At 31.2% G+C, this 25,009-nt stretch overlaps 1 protein-coding gene and 1 long non-coding RNA gene across 2 annotated transcripts; both read right to left on the reverse strand.

Annotated features, from left to right (window-relative positions):
- Nucleotides 1–1,021: 1,021 nt before the first annotated feature.
- On the reverse strand, nucleotides 1,022–2,785 carry LOC146959173 (uncharacterized). Its single transcript, XR_015022507.1, has 2 exons — nucleotides 2,541–2,785; nucleotides 1,022–1,375 (listed from the first exon to the last, which is right to left on the reverse strand). It is a non-coding gene; the product is annotated as an uncharacterized LOC146959173 (long non-coding RNA).
- Nucleotides 2,786–15,386: 12,601 nt separating this feature from the next.
- LOC146959174 (UDP-glucuronate 4-epimerase 5-like) lies at nucleotides 15,387–17,646 on the reverse strand. The gene is made up of 2 exons (XM_085740718.1): nucleotides 16,823–17,646; nucleotides 15,387–16,261 (listed from the first exon to the last, which is right to left on the reverse strand). Exons 1-2 carry the CDS (start codon nucleotides 17,391–17,393, stop codon nucleotides 15,537–15,539), a joined length of 1,296 nt encoding a protein of 431 aa, XP_085596844.1. The 5' UTR covers nucleotides 17,394–17,646; the 3' UTR covers nucleotides 15,387–15,536.
- Nucleotides 17,647–25,009: the final 7,363 nt, after the last annotated feature.

A 25,009-nucleotide genomic window follows, 5' to 3' on the forward strand; every position in this document is an offset into this window, starting at 1 on the left:
TAAAAAGGAACGGAGAGAGTTGTTTTTATGTAAGAATTCACATAGACATTTTACTTGTCACCTCTTAAAATTCAATCACAAAATGTATAGACGGGAAATGTACTTTCTCTCAAATCAGTGACTCGTTTGTAAAAAATATTCAAATTTGAATGACTTATTTCAATTTTAAATTAATTTTAATTAGTATTTTTTCAAGTGTATCATCTAATTAATACTACAATGACACCGAGAGAGAATCAAACATGAAACTTTGTACTCCAATAACTCAAAACAACATCAACAAACTGACCCAAGTGGATTATCACCTGCAACTAAGTGTATGATTATCAATTAAATGAGTATATTTTAGTGTATTTATAGTAATGATGTATCCGGTCCCATTTATAAGAAACATTTTACTTTTTTGATTCATTGCATAAATGATGTATTTGGTCTATATTCTATACCAAGTACATTAATTACTCAATGAATCTAAAAAGTCAATTTTTTCTTATAAATAGGGCCGGAGGGAGTATACACCAATACTTAATAAAAATACCTTAGTAAAAATATTATTACCCTTTTTAATTTATACACATTTCTTAATCAATGTAAAATAATTAAATTGGATCTCTCGTTATGAGACAGAGTGAGTAATTGTTTTAAAAATAGAGAGACTAGATCGCGGGTGTAGAATGAAGGAATCAAAATTGTGAATGTGACAAAATATAATGATCAAAATTGCATTTAAGTCGATATTGTTTTAAATAAAATAATTTTTCATTACATTCAAACTTTAACTAAGTCTTACATAAACGCGCATGATATTTTATTCTACGATGACCGGGTATATTTTATGCCTATTACAAAGTCAAAAGCAAAAAGAGGATAGTAAATATTTTCAATACCATTGACAAAATATTAACCAAGCCTCAAAATTTTGAATTGAAACATGTAAAAACAGGAATAAGAACAGCATTCCTAGTCCTATTCAAATCGCTGTTATATATAAATGGATAAATTTGAAGAACAAAAAACAGTGTTGAAAAAGAATAAGGAACAGTGGTACGGATTTTGAATAATAAATGTGATACATACATTAATTAATTTTGGGCACAGCTAGGTGACCATTTATAACAAAGGAAAGAAACAAAATGGAAATCTCAGCTAATAAGAAGGAATTGTTCTAAAAGATGCCAGAAAACTACAGACTTGTGGGGGGGTATACCTTTCAATAAGGGCAAAGGCAAAAGGAATTATGGAGAGAAGAGAAGAAACCTCTCTATGTTATTTCTCACTCTCACTCTCACTCTTTATCTTATCTTCCTTCTGTGTATGTGTCAGCATGATAATGATGGAATTGGCAGAAGGTAAAGATAGGGAATGCTGGAAATTCCTGCACAAATGGAATGATGAGTTATGAAACAGTCCAAAATTGCATTAAATTAAATTTAATACAGCCATAAACTACTGTTCTCTTTTCATACGGTGCGTGAATTACATTGTTACTTTCTTCTTGTATTTTTGTAGTGCCCACACTCAGTCACTACCATGATTTGCTTTTCCTGAATTCTAGTCTCTATTAATTAATACTAGCATACCCCATGACAATAAGGTTGTAGAATGGACCCTCACGATGCAACGAATCAATATTTAAATCTCGGTTTAAAGAGTTATACATATTTAGTGTGTGATAGGTCTTGAATAAGTTATTTTCGGTAGAATGTATAGAAAAACAAATAGTAGTATATCCCATTCGTTTTAGAGTCTTGATTTATTTTTATTTAAGTAATCTAATGATTAAATTCACAAATCTTAAGCTTGGAGAAGCTGAGAATTAAGAATTTGATTAAACTCAAACCACTCAACATTCTTACAACTACTAACTGAATTGTATCTACGAGATATTATCAAATTTTTTATTTGGAATATTTGTTTCTATTATATTATTGAAAATTTTGAAATATCTATCAGAGAGTAAGTATTTATTTCATTAACCCCTTATTTATTATTCTATCTCAATCCATTTGACAAGTTACCTAACTACTTTATTTCCTTAGAAAAAAAATAAGTGAAGATTTATTCAAACCCAATTTGGTTCTTAGAAAAATAAAAACATATTTTCTCTAGTCATGTTTATAAGAAAAAAACAACTTTTTAAATTTATGGAATAACCAATGTATGTGATTACATTGATTATTCTTTTTTTTTTTGACAGAGATTACATTGATTATTCGATTGCCCTAAAAAATTGTTTTTTGCTTATACATATAACCGGACAAAGTATTTTAGTCCCTGAGTGAAATAAAGAGAGACAATCTAGTTCTTGCCTCAATTCCTGTCATAGAAGCAATAGTTAAAAAAGAACAATTTGATCAATGACTATAGTTAAAAAGAGACATTAATTTGGTCCCTACAACACAAAAAATCCATAAATAATTTCTTCTTGTCTTGAATAGATCACTCACATGTTTTCTTTTTCTTAATACATTATAAATAACTAAAAAATGACAACTAGCATGGGAAGAAACAGTATATGAGTTGTTTATTTAAGAGTGAACCTGGATAAAGTGTGTGTGAAGAAGGGGAAAACAACAGAGTGGGGAGTGGGTTGGCGTCGAGGCCGCCGGTGCATTTTGCGTGAGCAGGCAAACGACGGTGACATGCCTCAGAATATGTGCCAATTTCACTATTTCTTCTTCTTTTTCTTTCTTTCTTTCTTTCTTTCTTTCTGTTTCGAGAAAACGGTAAACAAACAAGCCACATAAAATGTGAATGTCTATTGTGCCATCACGAGTTGTCTCAAAATTTGAATAGCAGGAGCACATTTTAGAATAGCTAAGAAGATTTATACAAAAAATAATCAAGATGGAACTTGGAAGGCTTACAATGTTGTATTTTAAATAAGTTAAAGTAATTTGAACCAAATAAATTTTTTTAAAAAAATAAATAAATGATATCTGTTGAAGTTGATAATGTACATCGATACAATATAAATTCAAAGTCGTTAAAAATAAAAAGGAGAAACGTGTGAACAAACTTATGACGTTCATGTTGATAACATAAAACGACAAATTTATAAGCCTACAATATGACTATATTTAAGTATCTGAAATACTCATGTCTTCAAATCTGTAACACGTTCTACAACATCAAAATCATTTATTGTATCTACTCTTCCTTTCAACTTGATCAAATAAACATCGTACTTGAATGAGAAATTTAAAACACACCACTCAACGACAAAAAAAAAATCAAAACAAACAACACCAAGAATAAATCACAAAAATGTATGTTGAAAATATATGTAAATCATTTATTTAACTAAAAAAGAGAGATAAAATCGAATTTAAAGATGTGATTTCAGATCAAAATAACCTAAACGACGGCTCCTTGGTAGATAAAAAGGGAAAAAAAAGTAATGACGGGAACCGGGTAATGAATCACTACTTTTTGTTATTAAAAAAGTCTAAATCATAGACCTAAGTATAAAATGTAGGGTTCAAATCTTCGTCCTGTATTTCAAAATTTACATTTTTTTTAATCATGTGAGCTATATTTTTTTTTACAGAAAAATCGCTACTTGATTTTATTATTTGTGATTTTTTTTTTAAAAAAAGGATATCAACATGTTAACTTAGATAAAAATCAAGGAACTGGGTAAAAAAACAAGGTGATGAGTAAACGCTGCATAACAGAGCAAGTGCATTTCAGCATAGCATTTTTTTTTTACATAGAACTTGGATCTTGTCTTACATGCTCATAAAATCAAATGTATAGTATTTAGAGACACACATCAACCAAAAGTGAAATCCATTTTATTATTATTATTATTATTATTATTATTAGAAAAAAACGACATATTTATGTATATGCTTAAGCACTATGCATTTAATTTTGTGATTATGTAAGACTAGCTTCTACCTCTCAGGGTACTGTAAAAAATATATGCATAATCAATTATACGATTGATTGTAATTTTGATAAATATTTTGTTTAATTCTTGCTTAATTTTTTCTGTTTAATTCAAAACGAGACTGCAAAACTTTTATATTATACAATACAAAGATAATCAATAAATTTGGTTATTTTTAATAAAATTATATATCTTTTTCTTATAATACCCTTATTAATTTATCATTTCATTTATTTCTCTCTATGAGATAAAGCACTAAGCATGTTATTGATAAAACAATAATTAAAATTTTATTGAGTTTTAAAAAACAAGTAAATAAGCACAATTCTTTTCCCTATAAAATGAGATAATTAAAAAGGAACATAGGATCCCTCAAAAAAAAAAAAAAGGAACATAGGAGTAGCGATAGTGCATATATATCATTTGCTTTTTTAGGATGTACAATTTTCAAACTATACCTTAGACCCCCTCCATTATTATTCTTAGTAGGTAATTGCTTTCTTTTAACCCACTCATGCACCCTATCATTTGATGCGATTTGAGCCATATCACAAGAAGTCAGTATTATTTTTTATGACCCAAAATGCTAAGCCACGCACGTGTTGTTCTTACTTACCACATTGTATATAAACCGCTATGCCCCCAAAATGAAGTTTGACATTCTTTGGCATAGCCATAATTTTGTCAAAAAGGAGATGGTTAATCCATATGTATACCCCATGTTCTTTCTTATTCTTTCCACACACATCTTCCTTGATTTAAGGACACCTATCAATAAATCATTTTCCTTGAAAAAATCTCTAAAAAGGAACTCTTAGATCAAGGTATGTGAATACTTTTCCACATGTCCATCCCAAATCTATGGCATCAAAAGTATTGTTCAATATTAAATTACGGCTAATTAATCATTCGAAGGATGTCTCAAGGTTGTTCATGTTAGGGATTAAGGAAAGGACAAATTATTTTGATTTCATACTTTGCCCACTAGTTTTGACCAAGTGCAAAATAAATAAATAATTAAAAGGGACAATTGGTATTTGGCCACAATTAACAGAAGACAAACAAAAGTCAAAATTGAAGCGCATTATTGAAGCGTGAAAAAGACTTGTGTTTGCTACTACAGTCATGTAAATATATTACTATAATTGCTAACTCTCTTGGTACAAAGAATGAAACATTTCATATATATTAACATTTTTTTATTTCAATTTTTTTTATCTATATGGTCAGTTACGTGCATGAGATAACCGAAGACGAGCATGGATTAAAACAAAAAGAAAGCCTTTATCGCACAAAAATCCCACCTAATTCCCTATCTTTGAGGATTAAACAAAGACGGGGTTGATGAAAATGGGACCTATCCCCATTAATCATCACATATTTCCTGGAATGGAATTGAAGTTGGCAGTATCATAAAAGAAACATGCATACCTCCCATTTACTTTTCCCAATAAAAGAGTTTTTATTGACTTCCATGTGCATGCATGCATGCATTTTCAAAAGATTGTGGAAAATTTTATTTTGTTTAGTTATTTTTTTTACTGCAATAAATGATACTATATTATTTAAATATATGTTCGTCCCCATGAACTTAACTCAGTTGGTAAGGACAATGCATAAAATATGCAAGGTCCAGGGTTCAAACCCCAGACACCACCAAAAAAATTTAAATATATGTTCACAAAGTAAAAAAAATAATCTATTTAATAAAACAACTTTAACAATAGGGTTTATTCTCTAAATAATACGCGATTCGCTCTCATGATCTTGCCAACTTAACAATAGGGTTTATTCTCTAAATAATATACGCGATTCGCTCTCATGATCTTGCCAACAAAATAGTGCTATATTCGCCTAAAATCTATATCAATATTTGTAATGGTATAAATAAATATCAAATAAAGAGTAAATATGTGATGAAAATACATTATTTTAATTATTTTCTTGAAGAAATTAATCATAACTAGCCAACAAAATAGTGCTATATTCGCCTAAAATCTATATCAATATTTGTAATGGTATAAATAAATATCAAATAAAGAGTAAATATGTGATGAAAATACATTAATTTTAATTATTTTCTTGAAGAAATTAATCATAACTAGTGCTTCTTGGAATGTAAGAAAATTATATTTGGAGTGCATAAAAACTGAACTCTAAAATAGCACTCTTTGCAATTTTAAATATAAAAAATAATAATTCACGTCAATTAAAGATAGTAGATAATATCGTTTAATATTTATGACTTTGTTAAAAAATAATTGCATTATCCAAGAATAACCTTTACAAAAAAAATTCAAAAAATGAAAAGTAATTGAAGGCAATATATATATATATATATATATATATGAATAGTTAAAATTTATTTATATCTGGGCCACTAAACTTCTAAAAGAAAATGCTTATATTCAAAATTCAAAGATCAATTTTTCAAAAACATTTTTAGTTACTAAAAAATACATATTTTTAGGACTACTACATCAAATCCAACTTTTTTTAAACCCAATCCAAATTAAATGTCTTGAGAATGTAAAGTCAAAGTGGTAGGTAACCTTGATCAATCATCAATTCATTCCCTCTCATAAAATAAAATAAAAATATAAAATCATTCTTCATTCCCTCGACAAGTCAGAAGAAACGTCTTGAAAGTCCTAATATTCTAATTTACCTTACGTTTATGTTCCATATATGTACATTCTTTTGAATCTGGCTAAATATCTTACACCAACAAATAATAACATAACTCTTTCTTTTAAAAAATAATATAACTTTTCTTTAAAAAACAAATAATTGGATCCCAAAAAAAATAAAAAAAAATTAACAATATAAGCTTACTTTGTCTTTTTTTTTTAGATAAGCTGCGTACTTTTTTTTGGATAAATACAAGAGCCCCACTCTGTTTTAATTCACGAAAGCATCAATACATCCAAGTTTTCTTTTAATCATTTTAATTTTTATCTCTACTCAAAATTTCTAGTACTTTTTTCTTCAAAAAAAAAATTCTAGTACTTCAACCAAATTATGTAAATCTTTAACTTATTACATTCATTTTTGAAAATTGCTCTATGAGCCCCTCATGTTTTCTCAACAACCTTTTCAATTTATCGGAACATATCTTTTATTGGCACGAACTTATGGAAAGATGTGTTTTGATTAACGTTTTGAGAAATGCTAGCAACACTTTCTTTTGAGCACTCTCTCTAACACTCACTCTTTTATTGGGTGAAATCAATGTGGGACCTACACTTTGGAAATGGAACCCACATAAAGTGGTGGGACATACATTGATTTTACCCAATAAAAGAGTGAGTGCTAGAGAGAGTGTTCAAAAGAGAGTGTTGCTAGCATTCCTCGTACGTTTTTCAACGGAAGCTATCTTCCTATTTGCATTTTTCCAAGAATTAGGCTACTTGGGAGGTCTATAAAGCAATTTCCTTTCCTTTTTTTGGGTGTCTATGAAGCATAGATTTAACTTGAAACGGGCCAAGCCCAATCCATTAGGCTTTATTTTTCCCACCCCTCGGACTTCTCGCATGCCCTCTAAAATTTCCATTTCCAGGGAAAACTTGACGCAATACGGAAGCGTAGGCTAGCAAACACTAAATCTAGGTAGAAAAAGAACAAGTTTGCAAGCGACAAACTCGTGAAAATAAGGTTCATATTATTGAATCCACCAGAAATTGAGAAAACTCTTTGAAATATTATTGAATGAATAAAAGTTGTCTTTTAGGCTACAACTGTTAAGCTTAAATAGGAAAATAACAAAACTCTAATGAGCAGAAAATAACAAACTGAAAATAAAACAAACAAATGATAAAATTAGGCCGAAATAATAAATACTAATGAAATAGTATGGAAACCCTCCTACATCAAAACTATATGTGTAATGGAGTATAGAACTATCGGAGAAGCAACATTTAGATTATAAACTATATGTCTAAGGCCGGCAGGTTTTGTTTTGCTATAAGCTTATATTTTGGTCTTTGGATACATGATGGTAGAATGGTCGTACCTATTAAACTTTTAAATTCCTGTTTCTGGTGTCTGGTATGAGCTGATTAATTGATATGCATTTGAAGCTTTCTTCATAATTGAACAAGCAAAAATTTATTAAGGCACTACCATGATGCATAAGATATGCTCTCCCAGCATGCTGAAAATACAAACACAACATTAATTACTTTTCCTTAGTCAAGAAGAGCATGGTTGATACATGGAACTATGTGTTATCTTACTTTCAATTTGAACCTTAGTTTGGTTTCTTGCAATATGAAAGTAATGTTAGTATTTTAGTGACTGATAAGTTGAAATAAGAGCTTCATGTGTATGGATATCAGTGATAATGGCAATTTTTGTTGCAGGGATCTTGATTTGGCAATTAACTCTAAAAACAGTACAAGCTACATAGAAGCAAGTGCTTGGGGTTATAGGTATTTAAGTGTTAATTTCAACAACTTGGTTAAGATAAAAACTAGAATGGATCCTAAATACTACTACCTCCGTCCCAATTTAATTGACACAATTTTGTTTTTCAAACATATTAAGAAAAATGTATAAATAAAGGGGAAAGTGGAATATATTGTATTGGGAATGATAAAAGTAGTATTATTTAATGTTATATTGTATTGGGAATGATGAAAGTTGTATTGAAAATTGAAATGGGTCAGTTATTTTGGGACACTTTTTTTTAGAAAATTGGTCAGTTATTCCGGGACGGAGGGAGTATGTGTTAAGGCACGAAAGTATTCCACCATTTCCAAGAAGAAAAGTGTCCAAGAAGAGAATTGGTAAATAAGATACTGTGCTACTCGTATTAGTGGAATGGCTGGTATATATCTATATAATGTAGAAAATAATGATACATTTAGATTTGTTACTTTTCTAAAATAAAGATACAACACAAAATTCAAAACATGAAGAAAGGCGATGCCGATGATGGTACAACCCAAACGGGTATCAACTTTGTTTTGTGAAGGACGAAGACGAAAACCGATCCACACACATCAAAGTTTCAATTTTAGGCCTATCAAAAAAAAAAAAAAAACAGTAGCAAAAATATTTAGTTTTTTTTTTGTACAGAAGAAAAATTGCTTTTAGACAAAAAAAAATGCCACATATATTGAAACTTTAGGTTTATTTTCTCTTAAAAAATTACTGGGTTAACACCAATGATATAAAAAGATACAAAGAGTTTATGATTGCCTAATTACACGAGAAGAATAATTACAATTTTTTTTGGTCAAGTGGTCTAATGACTAGAATTCACATTTTTCAAGGTGAATAATGGGGTGTCTGGGGTTCGAACTCCCGTGTAACAATGCATGTCATTGCCAACTGAGCTAAGTTCACATGAACTAATTACAGAAGAAAATTTAACACAATAATATATACTATAAAGGTGATACCAAATTTTAGTGTAATTTTTCATTTTAATTTTAGGATTTTTGAGGAGAATTTAGGATTGTTAAGTCACACTCACCTAAAGACATTAATAAAAAAAAAAAAGAACAAATGAATCAACAAAAATATGAGTATTTGCAGTAAACTTAAAATTTTCATGAGAATTGCTCTTCCTCATCTGTGTTTCCTCATCCACGTTGAAAAATACACATGCGTGGGTTAACTCACGTTGAGAATACACCTGCATGAGTTACACGCTCGACTATTTTGACGGGAATGAGCAAAAACAGATGGGAGAAGAGCGGTGCTCAATTTTCATTTTACGCTAGAAAAAATGGGCTTTGGCCCGTTATTAAATAACCCTAATATTTTAGTTTAAGTAACCCTAATATTTCATTGCCGTAGTCACTCACTTTTACTCTATCTAACTCATGTATATTGCCTAGCCTAACGTGAAATCGCTTCATGTTTCGCAAAATCTTAAGCCGCAATTCGATTCACCGTTTCAAACTCAACCTTGATAAACGCTGCCATGAGTTTGTTTTAACCACTGGTAGGTATATTTATATTTGCGTTTTATTTTTTCCTTTTTTTGTCTGTGTTATTATAATATCTGCTAAATATCATTATACAATCTCCACCTCCAGGTAGGGAACAGCTTGATGCGGCGGTGATGACGCCTTTTATTTCTTCGTCAACTGCCATTCCCATGTGTTTTATTTGGTCAATCACAAAGTTATATATTTGTATGGTTTCGAGTGTAATTTCCTTGATTAATATGGCCACTAATTATGTCAATACCCACTCTTCTGAGCTTAGCATTCAGGTGTTCGTGGAGAGATATACAGTAATTGATTTCGACAGAAATATTGTCGTAAGAGAAACAATGCCGGTAATTTGGTTTTGACACGTGTCCCATCCAACCTTGAGTAGTTTGGAACCATTTTTGTTAAGTGAGTTGAGGATACTTGAGTCGACTCTGAACTTTGGGGGCTTCTAGATCAAAATTGATGAAGTACAATCCCAAACTAAAGACGCTTGTTAAAATGACCGCCAAACAAACCTATGCTACCACATTGGGATACAACTATGCAGGTGCAAAAATATTTAGTGGAATTTTCATATTTTTTTAGGGCATATTTCTTTAGTGGAATTTTCATATTACTCTAGGGATTTTTCATATTTTCTATGGATTTCATATTCCTTATAGTTAGTGCATATTTGCAATTACTAGTGAAATGATTCTATGAACGTTTCTTCATCTTAGAGTTTCTATATTCATATAAAAATATCTATGCATGTTGTTCAGGATGCTGCACAGACTTTTTTCAGAATTGGTACACAGAAGAAACCCAGATTTCAACAAATTAGGTAATAGAAACTAGGAGCGTGTTTTAAGTTTAATGATGACTGGGAAATCAAGAGAATATGGAAACCAGTCTTCTGCACCAAAACATGATAGGGATGGAACCTCAATAAGCAATTCCGAAAGCAACTAACTTTTAATATAGTCTGTCGACTTTAGATGTATTCGATGTGCTTGTATAAGCATAGTGTGATGGCGTTCGTTGTGATAACGCAGTTATCATAGACCACTAAAACTTGCTAAGGTACACATTTGACTTTACATTCATAATATATATTGTCATTTCAACCACATTTCTCTTTGATATAACAATATGTCATACTTAGTTATGATTTGAATTTTGTAAAACTTGTTAGGAATCAAGTGGGCAAGTCAGTGATATAACATTTCATCATCGATTTAAAGGAACTTCTGCCGGTGACATTGTCTCTTCACAATGGAGAATTCCGGCTTGTTGTTTGCAAAAATTTCCATGGAATAATTTACTCCACTATTCCAAGGTTTTTTGCATATAAAATATTTGGGTCAATAATCAATTGCCCATTGTCAGATCAACTCAAGGCATATATTGCATCACCAATATCAAAATAACACGAAAACAATATATAGTTGGAGCCGAAAAACAATGAGATAGTTCCGGCTTCTGGTGGACTGTATACCCTAGATGTCAAGGTAATTAGTGACCTCTCTTTTCTCACACTCTCTTCGTAAAGAGAAATAATATTTGTATAACCATTTTGGTACAATTTTTGGACAACTTTCGCTCATACTCACACTGTTCTTATTCTCTTTTTTTTTTTCTTTCTTTTTCTCTCTATTGTTTTTGACCAATAACAAAAGAACAACACAACAAGGTTGTCCCAAAAATTGTTATAAAATGGTAGTTCAAATATCATTACTCCTTCATAAAATATAAAATATAGTTAAATAAGAGTTTGTTAGTACATTCTATGATAAATTTATCAATTATTTAATTTGTAAAATGGTATAAATTATCTAATATACTATGAACCTTCTCAATAGCATATAATTGACTTGTCTCTTGCTCTTGTTTCTTTGGCAGCCTGTAACTTTTCTATTACCAAGTGATGTTTTTTATTTCTAAGAACTATTTGGTGCTTCACAATGGTAAACCACTTCTTTTACCATAAAAGGATCAATGTTGAAAGAAACAAAGTAACACTAATGCAAAATGGAGACCATATATATGTATGATTGGGTACCTTCCAGTTGTGCTACTATTGCTCAAGAGATAGAAGGGAAGATGGTGAGGAATGATGGTCAATAAGTCATTGATGTGATACTGCTGCATCAACCTTGGAAGCTCTTTAAGAAAACTTTATTACTGTTCAAGACAAAATGATATTGTTAAAGTCATATTTCCTATTATTTTAATTGTTTTGCCAATTCTTTTTGAATTTGTATTCTGATTTGGTTGAACCATTTGTTACAAACTGAATATATATGTTAATGTTCATATCAATTTAATTTTAATAGTCTAACTTTGAAATTGGTTCTATTTATATGATTCCCTGAATATACACAAATTTGAGGCATAAAAGAATTAAATATATCTGAAGGACATTGGTTCTTTACATACTCAGATGATACATATTCGATTATATAGATTTACAAAAATAAAATTTACATCACATTATTTGCTTCAAATTCTAAAAGGCCCGAAATAAGCTTCATCCTTCAGCAACAACATGTCACTTAAGACAGAGAATTGGTAAAAGTTTGTCACTGCTTGCACACACAACAAATGTGGTCTCCACTTAATTGAAAAATTGATATAGTCCGAATGAGTTTAGCTCCAAGAAAAATAAAGGCTAAAGGGTACTTTTCGCCCTCTAAATTTTAAAATGTTGCGATTTTGATCCCTATTAAAAAAAATGAAAAATTTAGTCCCCTAAAAATTAACCCCTTTGCAAAAATTTAGACGAGTGTTGATATTTTCTTGGAAAGTTTATAAATAGATGACCATATTTAAAAATTAAAAGGATAAAAATGGTGAATCAAGTATTTCTCTAATATTGGACTGAGGTTAAATAATTTTCGTGTCTCTCTATTCTCCTTCTCAAGTCTTGATCGTCACCACTTTTATTTTTGATCTACCAAAGATGGGTTATTTAAGGTCAATTTTGACTAAAAATCACGCATCCAAATTAATTTTATTTCTCTTTTAGTTAAATAAGCAATCACTATATCTTTTTACTCTTCTTTTGTTTGTTTTGTGATTTCGTCTTCTTAACACAACTCTGTTTATTTTGATTTCTTGTCTTTGTGCGGTATGTTTTTTATATCCCGTCATAATGCAATGTTTATTTGATTCAGATTTAAATATTAAATTTGATCAACTGTAGATTTATTCAATGACTTTGACGTCGTCAACGTTGCAGATCGGTAGACATGTTTATTCTGGATACTTGAATATAATCATATTTGTAAACAAATGTTGTAAACAAATGTACTCTTCTGTTTTATGCTATGAACATTGATGTTGTGAGTTTTTTTTTTTGGTGGTGGCCGGGGTTCGAACCCCGGACCTTGCATATTTTATGCATTGTCCATACCAACTGAGGTAAGCTTACAAAGACTGATGTTGTGAGTTTGTTCGTAGATTCATCATTTCTGTTTTTAACGACTTTAAATTTGTACCGTATCAATGTATTATATCGATTCGAATGAATGAATACTTTTTATTTTTGTAAAAAAAAATATATTTCTCGATCAACAATTATTCTGATGTACATGGATTGTTTCAACATTGTATCGATCAACAATTATTCTGATGTACATGGATTGTTTCAACATTGTATTGAATCAAATTAACATTGTCTCTTCTCAAGGGAGCAATCCGGTTATGCTTTTTGCAAAAATTTCCAATGGAATAATTTACTCCACTATTCCAAGGGTTTCTTGCATATGAATATTTGGGTCAATAATCAATTGTCAACTCCCACTTGTGATTTCCTTGATTAATCAACTCAAGTCGTATATCCATTTTCACAATATTATCATAAGGTACCTTATTGAAACATCTTACAAGTAGCTAAGAATAGATTTATTATTGCTGTTCACTAGTGTTTCTTGAGCCATTAATTAATACATTTTACAAGTAGCCTCCCTTTCTCCCAATCTTATCATTGTATTGAAAATTTCAATTATAACAGTCTCTACTTGCTTTATTTGATATAATACAGTTTTCAGCAGCTTTTTTACAAATGATATAAACTGCAGTGACATTATGATTATTTTTTAATGATAACAGGTTAATCTTTGACGAGATAATTTATTATTCATTCATAAGTTCATACAAGTAAATGAGTTTGTCAAGTTACAAATACTTGGAGCCATTACACAATTGGAAAAGGAAACTCAATTGATTTAACAATAACTTATGATTTTTCTAAGCAATGAGTTCCCAAACATGTTCAAACCACAAATGTAACTTCTCTTTAATCACTGTACATTTATAAATTAAGGTTTTTTTTTTTTTTTTTTTTTTTTTTTTTTTTTTATGTTAGGAATCATATATTTATATCAAAGATTCATTCATGAATTTGTATCTTTCTGACTACAATCTTCCCAAATTGTAGGTGTCATTCCATTAACCTTTGACAGGAAAAAGAAGCTAAGTTCTAGACAGTGTTTCGACTTCGAAAATTGGAGCTATTTATCTCGCTGATTCTGCATCACCTATATCAAAATACTACAAAAAGAATATATAGTTGGATCCAATTCATTTTGAATTTGTATTCTGATTTGGTTGAACCATTTGTAACAGACTGAACATATGTTAATGTTCATATCAATATAATTTGAATAGTCTAACTTTGGAATTGGTTCTATTTATATGGTTCCCTGAATATCTACAAATTGATGGATCATCATTCTTAGATCATAATGATTTGCAAAAATGAAATTTACATGACACTAAATTTGCACAGTAGAAGGCCCAAAATAAGTTTCTTCCTTCTGCAACCACACAACAGGTAACTCAAGAGAATTGGTAAAATTAGTCAACTGCTTGCACACACATCAAATGTAGTTTCCACTTGATTGAACTTTAGATTCAACACACCTATATATACATGGACGACACATTTTATGGATGAGTAAGAAACATAAAAAACCCTCGATCAATTGGCGAGATGTTCAACATTGGATTGGATCCACACTCGTTACGTCTCTTAGCTCATTGGAGCCTCCCCTCTGAAAAGCACTCTTAAACTTATAATGTTGGTGGTAATTTTTTAGAAGGCTATGGGTGCCTGGTGCTGGTGGTGTTGTTCACAACAATGATGGAGATTGGATAGATGACCGACTTTTCTCATTTTAAAGTTAGAGTTGCGTGCTATCTAGACGGGTCTTGATTTTTGTCGCAACAAAGGCTATTACAACATTATTTGAGAGTGATTGCTTGGAAGTGCTTGGGACTAACCATACTTCCAAAGATTTTTTACCATAAAAACCAAAATTGACTAGTTAAGCACAGTGTCTCTGACTAATCGTTTATGCATCATATTCATATAGTTTTAATTGCAGTTCGCAACTACCGCAATACTCCAAGATTCTAAAGGTCGGTGTAATAACATGGCAATGACAATGAAAATTCTGTAACAGTAATCACAACAGCATTTATCTCAACTGAAGTAAAGAAACAGAGAGACCAAAATATGAAAGGTTAACGTACATAGGAAGATTAAAGTCAACCAAAATATAAATTGAATACCGAGTATTTTAATTTAAAAAAAAAAAAAAAAAACAGAGAAACCATATGATACTATACTAGTTCCTCCCCAAAAACAATTGGCATACTGCAATTATATAGGGAAGAGAAACAGGAGAGGTGTGGAACATTACAAAATATTATGCATCAAAATACCAAACATTCTTGCTCTTCAAAGGAGTGTAAAAGTCAAGGTACCACCTTACAAATTTCTTTAGTCCAGCCTCCAAATCAGTAATAGGCATGTAACCAAGCTCCTTCTGCGCCCTGCTGATGTTAGCATGAGTAAACCTAACATCACCATTTCTTGGCATTGGCATTACCTTCCTCTTCACCTTCATCTTCAAAAGCTTCTCCAATATATTCACTAGCTCACTAACCGGAACCGGCGTAGTATTAGCCAAGTTAAAAATTCTATACTGTGCATTCCGTTTCTTCTCCCCACCAAAACCAGTGCTCTTTTTAGCTGTATCCAAAGCCCCTAAACACCCTTTAACAATATCATCAATATATGTAAAATCTCTAACAACACTTCCACCATCAGGGGATTCAAATACAGTAATTTGTTTCCCCTTCAAAATATCCTTAGTGAATAAGAAATAAGACATATCAGGACGACCCCAAGGACCATAAACAGTGAAGAAACGTAAACCAGTTACGGAAAGACCATAAATATGATTATAAGTATGTGCAAATTCTTCACCAGCTTTTTTCGTCGCTGCATAGAGACTAGCGGGTTGATCCGTTCGATCCTTTTCCGAAAAAGGAACCTTCGAATTCAACCCATAAACTGAACTCGAAGAAGCGTAAACAATAGCAGGTTGAGGGTTTGCCGATTTAGAAACTTCAAGGAGGTTAACAAAACCTGCATAATAAACCATAAATTTAGTCTTTGAATTATCACTCTATCTCCAATTTAATACATAAACTATATAAATATAATTAAGGATTTATATTTCTGTAAGCTAGTCCATAAAAAAGCTTATCATAATAAGCGCTTATGTATAAGCTTACATAAGCTATTTCTATATTTTGTCAAAAAAAAAAGAAGCTATTTCTATTTAAAAAAAAAAAGAAGCTAAAATTAAGTTAAATTGCTTTTGGATATGCTATAAGTTGTATTCATAAGCTTTCTTAGATAACTTGTGAAAAAAAACTGAAAAAAAGCTTATGAAAAATGTCAAAAGTTGTTTTCAAAAACGGTCTCGCGCAACTTGTACAAGTAGATAAACTCAAATAAGTCGGTCCAAACAAGAATGTAGTTAGATATTTGCGAGATAACAAATTTCCACCTAATCATAATAAACTTCTAACTAATATCTCACTATATCTAACATTATCAATCTCTACAATTTAGTCCATAAACGATGGAAATATGATAAATAGTTTAGTCCATAAACTATACAAAATTCATTAGTTTTCAAACCTGCAATGTTGCTGTGAACATAGGCATTAGGGTTTTGCATAGCGTAACGAACGCCAGCTTGAGCAGCCAGATGCATAACATGTGTGAAAGCAACAACATCAAAGAGTTTACGGAGAAGATCAATATCATTGATATCGCCTTCAACAACAAAAACACCAGCACGTGAAAGTAATTTCTCACGAGTGCGTTTAAGGTTTGGATCATAATACCGATTGAAATTATCAAGCCCTAAAACCCCATCGCCGCGACGCTTAAGCGCAAGAGAGACATGCATACCAACAAAACCAGAAGCACCGGTGACAAGGACGGTAAGGGCTGAACTGGAACCGGATTTATGGCGGGTGGATCTGGTGACCAGTTTTTCCCATTCAGGACCGCCCCATGAATTGTGGGTGGGGAGTGATGACGTCGAAGGTGAAGAAGATGAGAGAATGAAGATGAAAATAATAATAAAAGCTAGGAAAAGTAAAATTAAAGACCATAATGAGAATTTTGATGATCTAATGCGATGAATGTTATTGTAAGGTTGGTTATGGTATTTTTCTGGTTTCAGTATACCTATGCTACCCATCTCAGAATTCACTGGATGAACGAGTTCTTCCTGATTTCGAGGGTTTTGACTTATGTTGACTATCTATGACCGCTTTCTCATGACAAGGATTGTTTACATGCGCGTTTTAATAGTTGCAAGAATACGGCAGACCAAATTAGGGTTTGTAAGGTTCTGCTCAAACAATCCAAGGTTTAGATTCAGCCTGTTATTTCTTAGGTAAAGATTAAATTTGATCCATCATTCTAATTTTTTCGAGGCCAATTTAATTTTTTTTTTTGTAAAAGTAATATTTAAATTAGACTCTAACAATTTTTTAAGGACGACTAGTTAGTTTCCGTTTTATTATAACTATGAGATTAATTTGTCCCCAATTTAAGAATGTCAAAAATTAGTTTCGTATTATTTTTTGTCGGGGATTCAATTAAACCGTGAGAAAATTACGAGGATCAAATTGGCTTTTCATTCATTTTTTATATGGTTGAACAAGTATTGTCATTAAAAATATAACAAATTTTGATTTTAGTCTTTAAAATTTAAAATGTGATGTTTTCATCCTCCGAAAATCTTCAGTTTATGTATTAATGTGAATGCTATGACCTTTTATGTTCAAAATATGTTCAAGCTATGTCAATCTATTATGTTCGATTCATGTATGAATTACTCTTTCAAAAAATATGTATGTCCATATTATGTTCAACAAATATTAAAGACACGCTAATATCATGTCTATTAGGGACAAAAAATGAATCATAATATTTTGGAAGGATGAAATTATCCTGTTTTTATTGTTATGGAGTAAAATCAAAATTCAATATAATTATAGGGACGGAAAACTTATTTAACATCCTTTTTTATAACTTATTTTCAATTATATCTATAACCTTTGAAATTTAATATGGTTCGTCAACAAATTTGACGATTTGTTTCATATTAAATTTTTTAAATAAATAATCAAAAATATGTTTAAATGTTCAAATTTATGAGACCTCTATGAATTAAAGAAAAGTTTGTGTGTCTGTTAGGCAATATGTTGTATCAAAGTAAACAAAATAGTAACTTTAGCATATAAAATTGTATATTTATTACATTTACATATGTTTAACTTGTATTTTCATATTAATTTAAATATGCCGACTTTTGTTTAACAAAAAAAATGAATTTATTAGATGAAAGTGAGAAAAGTACAATGAATTACTTGCCATGAGAAGATGCACTTTTTGAGCGGAAAAACTAGTCCAAATATCTTGCAATCCCCTTTAAATACCGGCGCTCAAAGAGAAGACTTGCACATAAAGATATTTGACCAGAAAGTATTTGAAGAATTGATCAAATTCGGAGATGGTGACCCGGGGTCACCATTGATCAAATTGAGTTGAGTTTTAAGGTTTCTGAGATGTGTTTTCAGATTGGAGGGTTTGGGGAGGTAAATGGGTAACTGATCCTTTTTAATGGGTAACTGACCCGTTTTGATCTGTTTTAAAATGAGCTAGATCAGGTTAAATGAAAGTGGTTTAGGCTTTTCTAGTTTGGTTCACCATATTTTCAGTTTGGGTCAGCTGATCCAGTTTCCATGCACACCCCTAGTGACCCCATTGATTGACGTCTTGGTTATTATGCAGGTACGTTCAATTCCCCCTAGCAAATAAACTTGCCTTGTGTGATAATTTCGCATGAAGATCAAATATGCACTTGCTACATATTTATGCAATCCTGTTCTCCAATTTGGAATCTGTTACGCGATTTGTCTATTTATTCACTGAACTCCAGCAGGAAACCTGTATGTATTGAAAAAATTACCTGAAGTTCGACCAGGGCCCTTCTTAGAGTTTTACGGGTCTTAGGCATAATATGAAAAAAGGTCCCTTACATAATACATCAAATTTTTTTTAGCTCATTGTTGTATTTTTTAGCTCTTCATTCCGTTTTTTTTTATTTCGCTTATCACTACCAAATAAATGTTTTTTAGACAACATCAGAAAATAAATCAAATACTCAATATACACCAAAACAAAATAAAATACCGTAGAAATAGAGAACAATAGCTCATGTGAAGTAGACTGAAATTTTAGCACCCTAAAACATTGCATATTAAATGCAGTTATGAAAATTATCCCAATTTCTTGGATAATAAATATCATCGATATTTTTAATATTGGTGAGACACATTATTAGGAACAAAGGGTCCAAGAAAATATCACCAATTTATTCGATAATAAATTTTTGAGCATATTATTAAAAACAAAAAAAAAAAATTAGGGTCTTGTTATCCGGTGCCTCGGGGCACTAGTTAACAAACAAAAGTAGAAAGAAAAGTTAAGTTTTGCATTAAAAAAACACCTATTCAGCTTTTAAAAAGTAGAATACACAATTTTCTAGAGAATATTTCCTTTTATAATTCCTTATCAAGTGTCCCAGGGGCACCGGTTAACATTTCCCAAAAATTTATAAGAAGGTGTATATAGAAATTTTTGTGATACATGGGGTATATATAAGAAATCTTGCTAAAAGGGCTAAAAGCATTAACAGATTTCAGCTCAGCCCTTTATCATGTCAATGTTTGGGCCTTTTCAGAAATATTTGCTATATATACCCCCCAAAATTCAAATATTTCTATATACACTCCTACCTTAAAAAAAAATTGGGCCCGCTACTGGCATGGGCCCTAGGCCTTCGCACTCGCGGCCAATGCCCTAGGGCCGGCCCTGAGTTCGATCATCTACGATCTAACCTCTTTATTATGGAACTTTGTTTATATATCAATATGTTGGACTAGAGCTTTTGTGGGTTTTTTTTCCTATTCAAAAATTGGTTGTATAATAATATTTAACTTCTGGCCAGCTGTGATTTCAATTTCAAGATGTTGTTTGGGGTCAGCATTTTAACTAATATATTTTTGATGATACAGTATCTTATAATGTGATCTTAATAAATATAAAAATCCTTGACATATTGAGCCTTATCTTTACTTGAGAGGAGGTGATCAAAATGTGTGCAACTGTGAGTAAATTTCAAAATATGGTTACTCGATCTAATACAATTTTGCAATAAGGGTTAATTATGTCTTTGGTCCCTACAAAATTGCGACCATGTAAGTTTAGTCCTTACTTAATTTTAATAGCATTTTTAATCCCTACAAAAAATTTCTGTACTCAATATTAGTCCTTACTCAATCCAAATTTGTTTAATTTATGCTTAAACTCTTAAGTTTTTCAACAATTTTTTACAGGCATGTTAAGAACGTTATTAAAAGGTCCTCCGAAAAAAATATCGCAAAAATTTGATTTCTACGTCCATATTTTTGTTACTTATATCTTAAACTTTTGTCGTTTTAAAAAATTCATATTTAATTTATTTCATGTTAAAAAATTATAGATTTTAGTAAATAAACCTTTCATAGTGTTCTAAACTTGTATAAAAAGAATCGTTAAAAAATTTAGGAGTTTAAGGATAATTAAACAAAATTTATTTTAGCAGGGACTAAAATTATAAGTAAATTTTTTTTTGTAGGGATTAAAAAAGCTATTAAAATTAAGTAAGGACTAAACTTAGAAGATCGCCATTTTATAGGGACCAAAAACATAATTAACCCTTGCAATAATGCATGGCAACAATTCAAAAAAGGGATCAAGTAATACGCCGACTTAGAAGGTCGCCATTTTATAGGGACCAAAAACATAATTAACCCTTGCAATAATGCATGGCAACAATTCAAAAAAGGGATCAAGTAATACGCCGACTTCATCTATCTATGTAGTATTGTTGGAACAAGAGTTAAAAAACATAGTGTTCCAACAAGTATTAATCTATTTGATGCGTTTTACTACTTTGGGATGCTAATTCTTAATTGTGCTGGAACAGGAGCCAGTTCTTCCAGGTTGCTTTCTCCGTGCCAAGCTATTGGACTCGTGCATATGATTGATCAGGTATGTGAGACATTCCATTTCGTAGATAGCAATAATTTCTCTTTTGACTATTATTGATCAACTGCTAATTCTTATGAAACTCAGGACGAGAAAGATAACAAGATAATTGCTGTCTGTGCTGATGATCCCGAGTATAGGCATTACAATGATATCAAGGAGCTCCCTCCACATCGTTAAGCTAAAATGTTGTTTTTTTGAAGACTGTATCCTTCAAAAAATTTCAAACGTTCTTGTTTGGTCAAGAAGAATGAAAACAAGGAAGTTGCAGTAAACGACTTTCTTCCTTCTTCATCTGCCTATTAGGTGATCAAGCATTCCATGTGTTGAAAGATAATGTAGAAGAAATAGAGACACACTTGATAAACAAAGAAGAAGTAGAAACTAGCAAGGTTTCAATACTTGCAGCGCAAGTTTCTGACTTTACAGCTTGTAACAGACTTGTCCAGCTGTCAAGTAGTTAGTTACAATATGGTGTAAGATAGGATACAGTAGAACACAGTAGCTTATAGTGCAACCTGTGTTACAAATACTATAAATAGCTGATTGTATCTTACATTGAAAGTTAATGGAAAATATTATTCATTCTTCACATTTTTACTCTTTTTCTTTCTCTCTTTTCATCAATCTTCATCTTCTCAATACCATGTAAGTAACAATGATCTGACTCATGCATATTAAACTATTCAGTTTTCGTTTTCCAATGGATAATCTGCAATTTGATTGGTTAAAAAATATGTCTGGTTTTTTTTAAGAGCAATGCTATCTCTATAAAAATAACATCAAGAATTCTTCAAGAATAAAGAGCAGCCAATCACAATGCTCTATTTGCCACAATTCAAGGAGGTGTGGCTGAAAAATAGGAAGTGAACAAATAAATCATGCAATTAAAACTTGCCAACTGTCTTGAAAAATTCTTGATGCTATTTTTCTAGAGAAATAACATTTTCCTTTTTTTAATCTTCCAACTTTGACGCCATTTCCTATTTCATATACTCCGTTAAACATATTGTTCTCTGGGATTTCAGTTTTCATATTCTCTTTTAATGCATTCTCAAGGATAATGCAGAGTTTATTATTATTATTTTTGTGTGTGAAGGATCTTGTATGCGGACTACTATGTTGTGGAGATCTTGAGGCGGCATTGTTGATGCATATGGATTTTGTTTGGTCTTGAAGATACTTTTTGAAGGCTGCCATTTTATAACTATGATTACGACAAAAAAATGATTTGAAGGCTTCCGTTTTATAACTATGCTGTGATAAGATTAATATGGTTGTTTATAAGTATGCTGTGATAAGATTAATGCGTGGTTGTTTTAGCCCTTATTTTAATTTATAGTATTTAACCTAGACTTTCCTTTTTGTTTTTTATTTCCTGATCACACATTTTATTTCAAATAGAATTTGCAAGCATGCCCGCAAACTTTCATGTAAGTATTGTGGCTTTTCTTTGGACGTAGATTCTTTAATCGTAGTGCGGAAACTTTGGAGTACCGTTCACCATTTTTTTGCCGTCTAATAAATCAGACCAGTGCTACAAGGCCTACTAAGAATTTTAATGAAAAAACTTTAAAACATGAGTAAAAGGGACGTGACTTGCAAGACACACAACCAGAAATTCTGCGTTGTCACCCTCTTGCATTGTCCGTCGTCACCTTTCAAAAAATTCAAACTTTCTTAGATTTTAAATTGCCTTCTTATTTAGATGTCAGTATCTCCAGTTGAAATCATTGAAGTATATATTAATTTGTACGGTAAGGCCAGCAGGTTTTGATTTGCTATAAGCTTATATAGATACATGGTGGTAGAATGGTTGTACCTATTAAACCTTTAAATTCCTGTTTCTGGTGTCTGCTACGAGCTGCATAATTGATATGTATTTGTGGCTTTGTTCATAATTAAACAAGTAAAAAGTTATTAAGGCGCTATCAAGATACATTCGATATGCTCTCCCAGCATGCTGAAAATCAAACACAACACCAATAACTTTTCCTTAGTCAAGAAGAGCATGGTTGATACTTGGAACTAATGTGTTATCTTGCTTTCATTTTGAACCATAGTTTGGTTTCTTGCATTATGAAAGTTATGTAAGTAATTTTAGTGGCTGATAAGTTGATATAATTAAGAGCTTCATGTATGGAAGGATATCAATGGTAATGGCAATTTTCGTTGCAGGGATATCTTGATTTGGCACTTTACTCTAAAAACAGTACAAGCTACATAGAAGCAAATGCTTGTGATTTTATGTGTAATTTCAACAAGTTGGTTAAGATAAAGACGAGAAAGGATCCTGAATGTGTTCAGGCATGATAACTATAACTTTTTTGTGAAAGCAGGGCTCATTATATAGTGTAGAAAAATAATGATACATTTCCATTTGTCACTTTTTAAGACAGGCGATGCCAATGATGGTACAACCCAAACGGATATGAGATTTGTTTTGTGAAGGACGAAGATGAAAACCGATCCACGTTCATAAAAGTCCCAATTTTAAGCTTATCAGCAAAAATGCCTCATTTTTTTTTTTGAGAGGAGCAACAATACTTTATATTTAGACAAAAAATGTCACATGTTAAAAATTACTTTATGCCTCATCTACTATTAAAAATTAAGAGCTTCGGTCTCATAAGTCCTAGCTCAACTGACAAAAATGCCGAAATTGTTAGGCTGGACGTCATGATCGGGGTTCGAACCCCGGTACTTCCACTTTGTGCGTGAAAGTTTATGATGGTTTTGACTTCTCGTCTATTTACCAATAAATAATAATTAAGGAGCTTCTACTCTTTCAATAAGTCACGTCAATACTCTCTCTCTCTCTCTCTCTTCAGTCAATTTTTCTTTTCTTTTTCGGTTATATATTCAAGTGTATTTCTATTTTCCTTTTTTGAAAGGAAATTCTAGTATATTTAATACAACCTTTTTGTTTTTACATGGTCGAGTAAGTTTTATGAAAATTATTCATAAAAACAAGTTAATATCTTTCTTCTCAAAAAAAAAAAGAACTAAGCTCATCAACAATTCTTCCAAAATCTGGTTATCGTTATCAGCGTCGTTACACAGTTTGAGTTCGAACTCTTCAACACATAGTTTCATTTATAGTGGATCAAACATGGTAATGAAACATATTATGAATCTTACAATGTTTCTTTCATTTGGGTTCCATGATATGTGTAGAATATCAATAGTCCGAAAAGAAATGTAAATGAAACATCTTTATTCATATTTCGGCAAAATTAAACCCTATTTGCTTAATATAATGAAGTGTTTGATACTTTTAACACATTCGGAAAAAATATATAAATTTGATATGGGTAGAATATCAATAGACCGAAAAGAAATGTAAATGAAACACCTTTATTCATATATTTTGGCAAAATCACAAATGCTTGATATATTATATTAAGAGATACAATTGAAGAGATAAAAGGGAGTTAACCACTACCTCCGAAACAAATTTTCATTGATAGTTTAGCCCCCGAAAACAATAACATCCTACAAAGGGAAACACAAAAGGGTTTGTGTTACGAAATCCCCTTCAAAGGATGTTCAGAGGAAGCACCAATCTTCCTACATCGCCGACTAAATATAGGATATAGATATCATCCAACGATTTTCATTGAAAATGAAAATGCTTTACTAGATCATCGTATTGATGAAACAATGCAGGTGTTTTTCTACTCAAATTGGGGTGGACACAGTGATACATTTTGG

This window comes from Medicago sativa, chromosome 1, assembly GCF_051527215.1.
Source record: "Medicago sativa cultivar Bolivia chromosome 1, Bolivia_mono, whole genome shotgun sequence".
Lineage (NCBI taxonomy): Eukaryota > Viridiplantae > Streptophyta > Magnoliopsida > Fabales > Fabaceae > Medicago > Medicago sativa.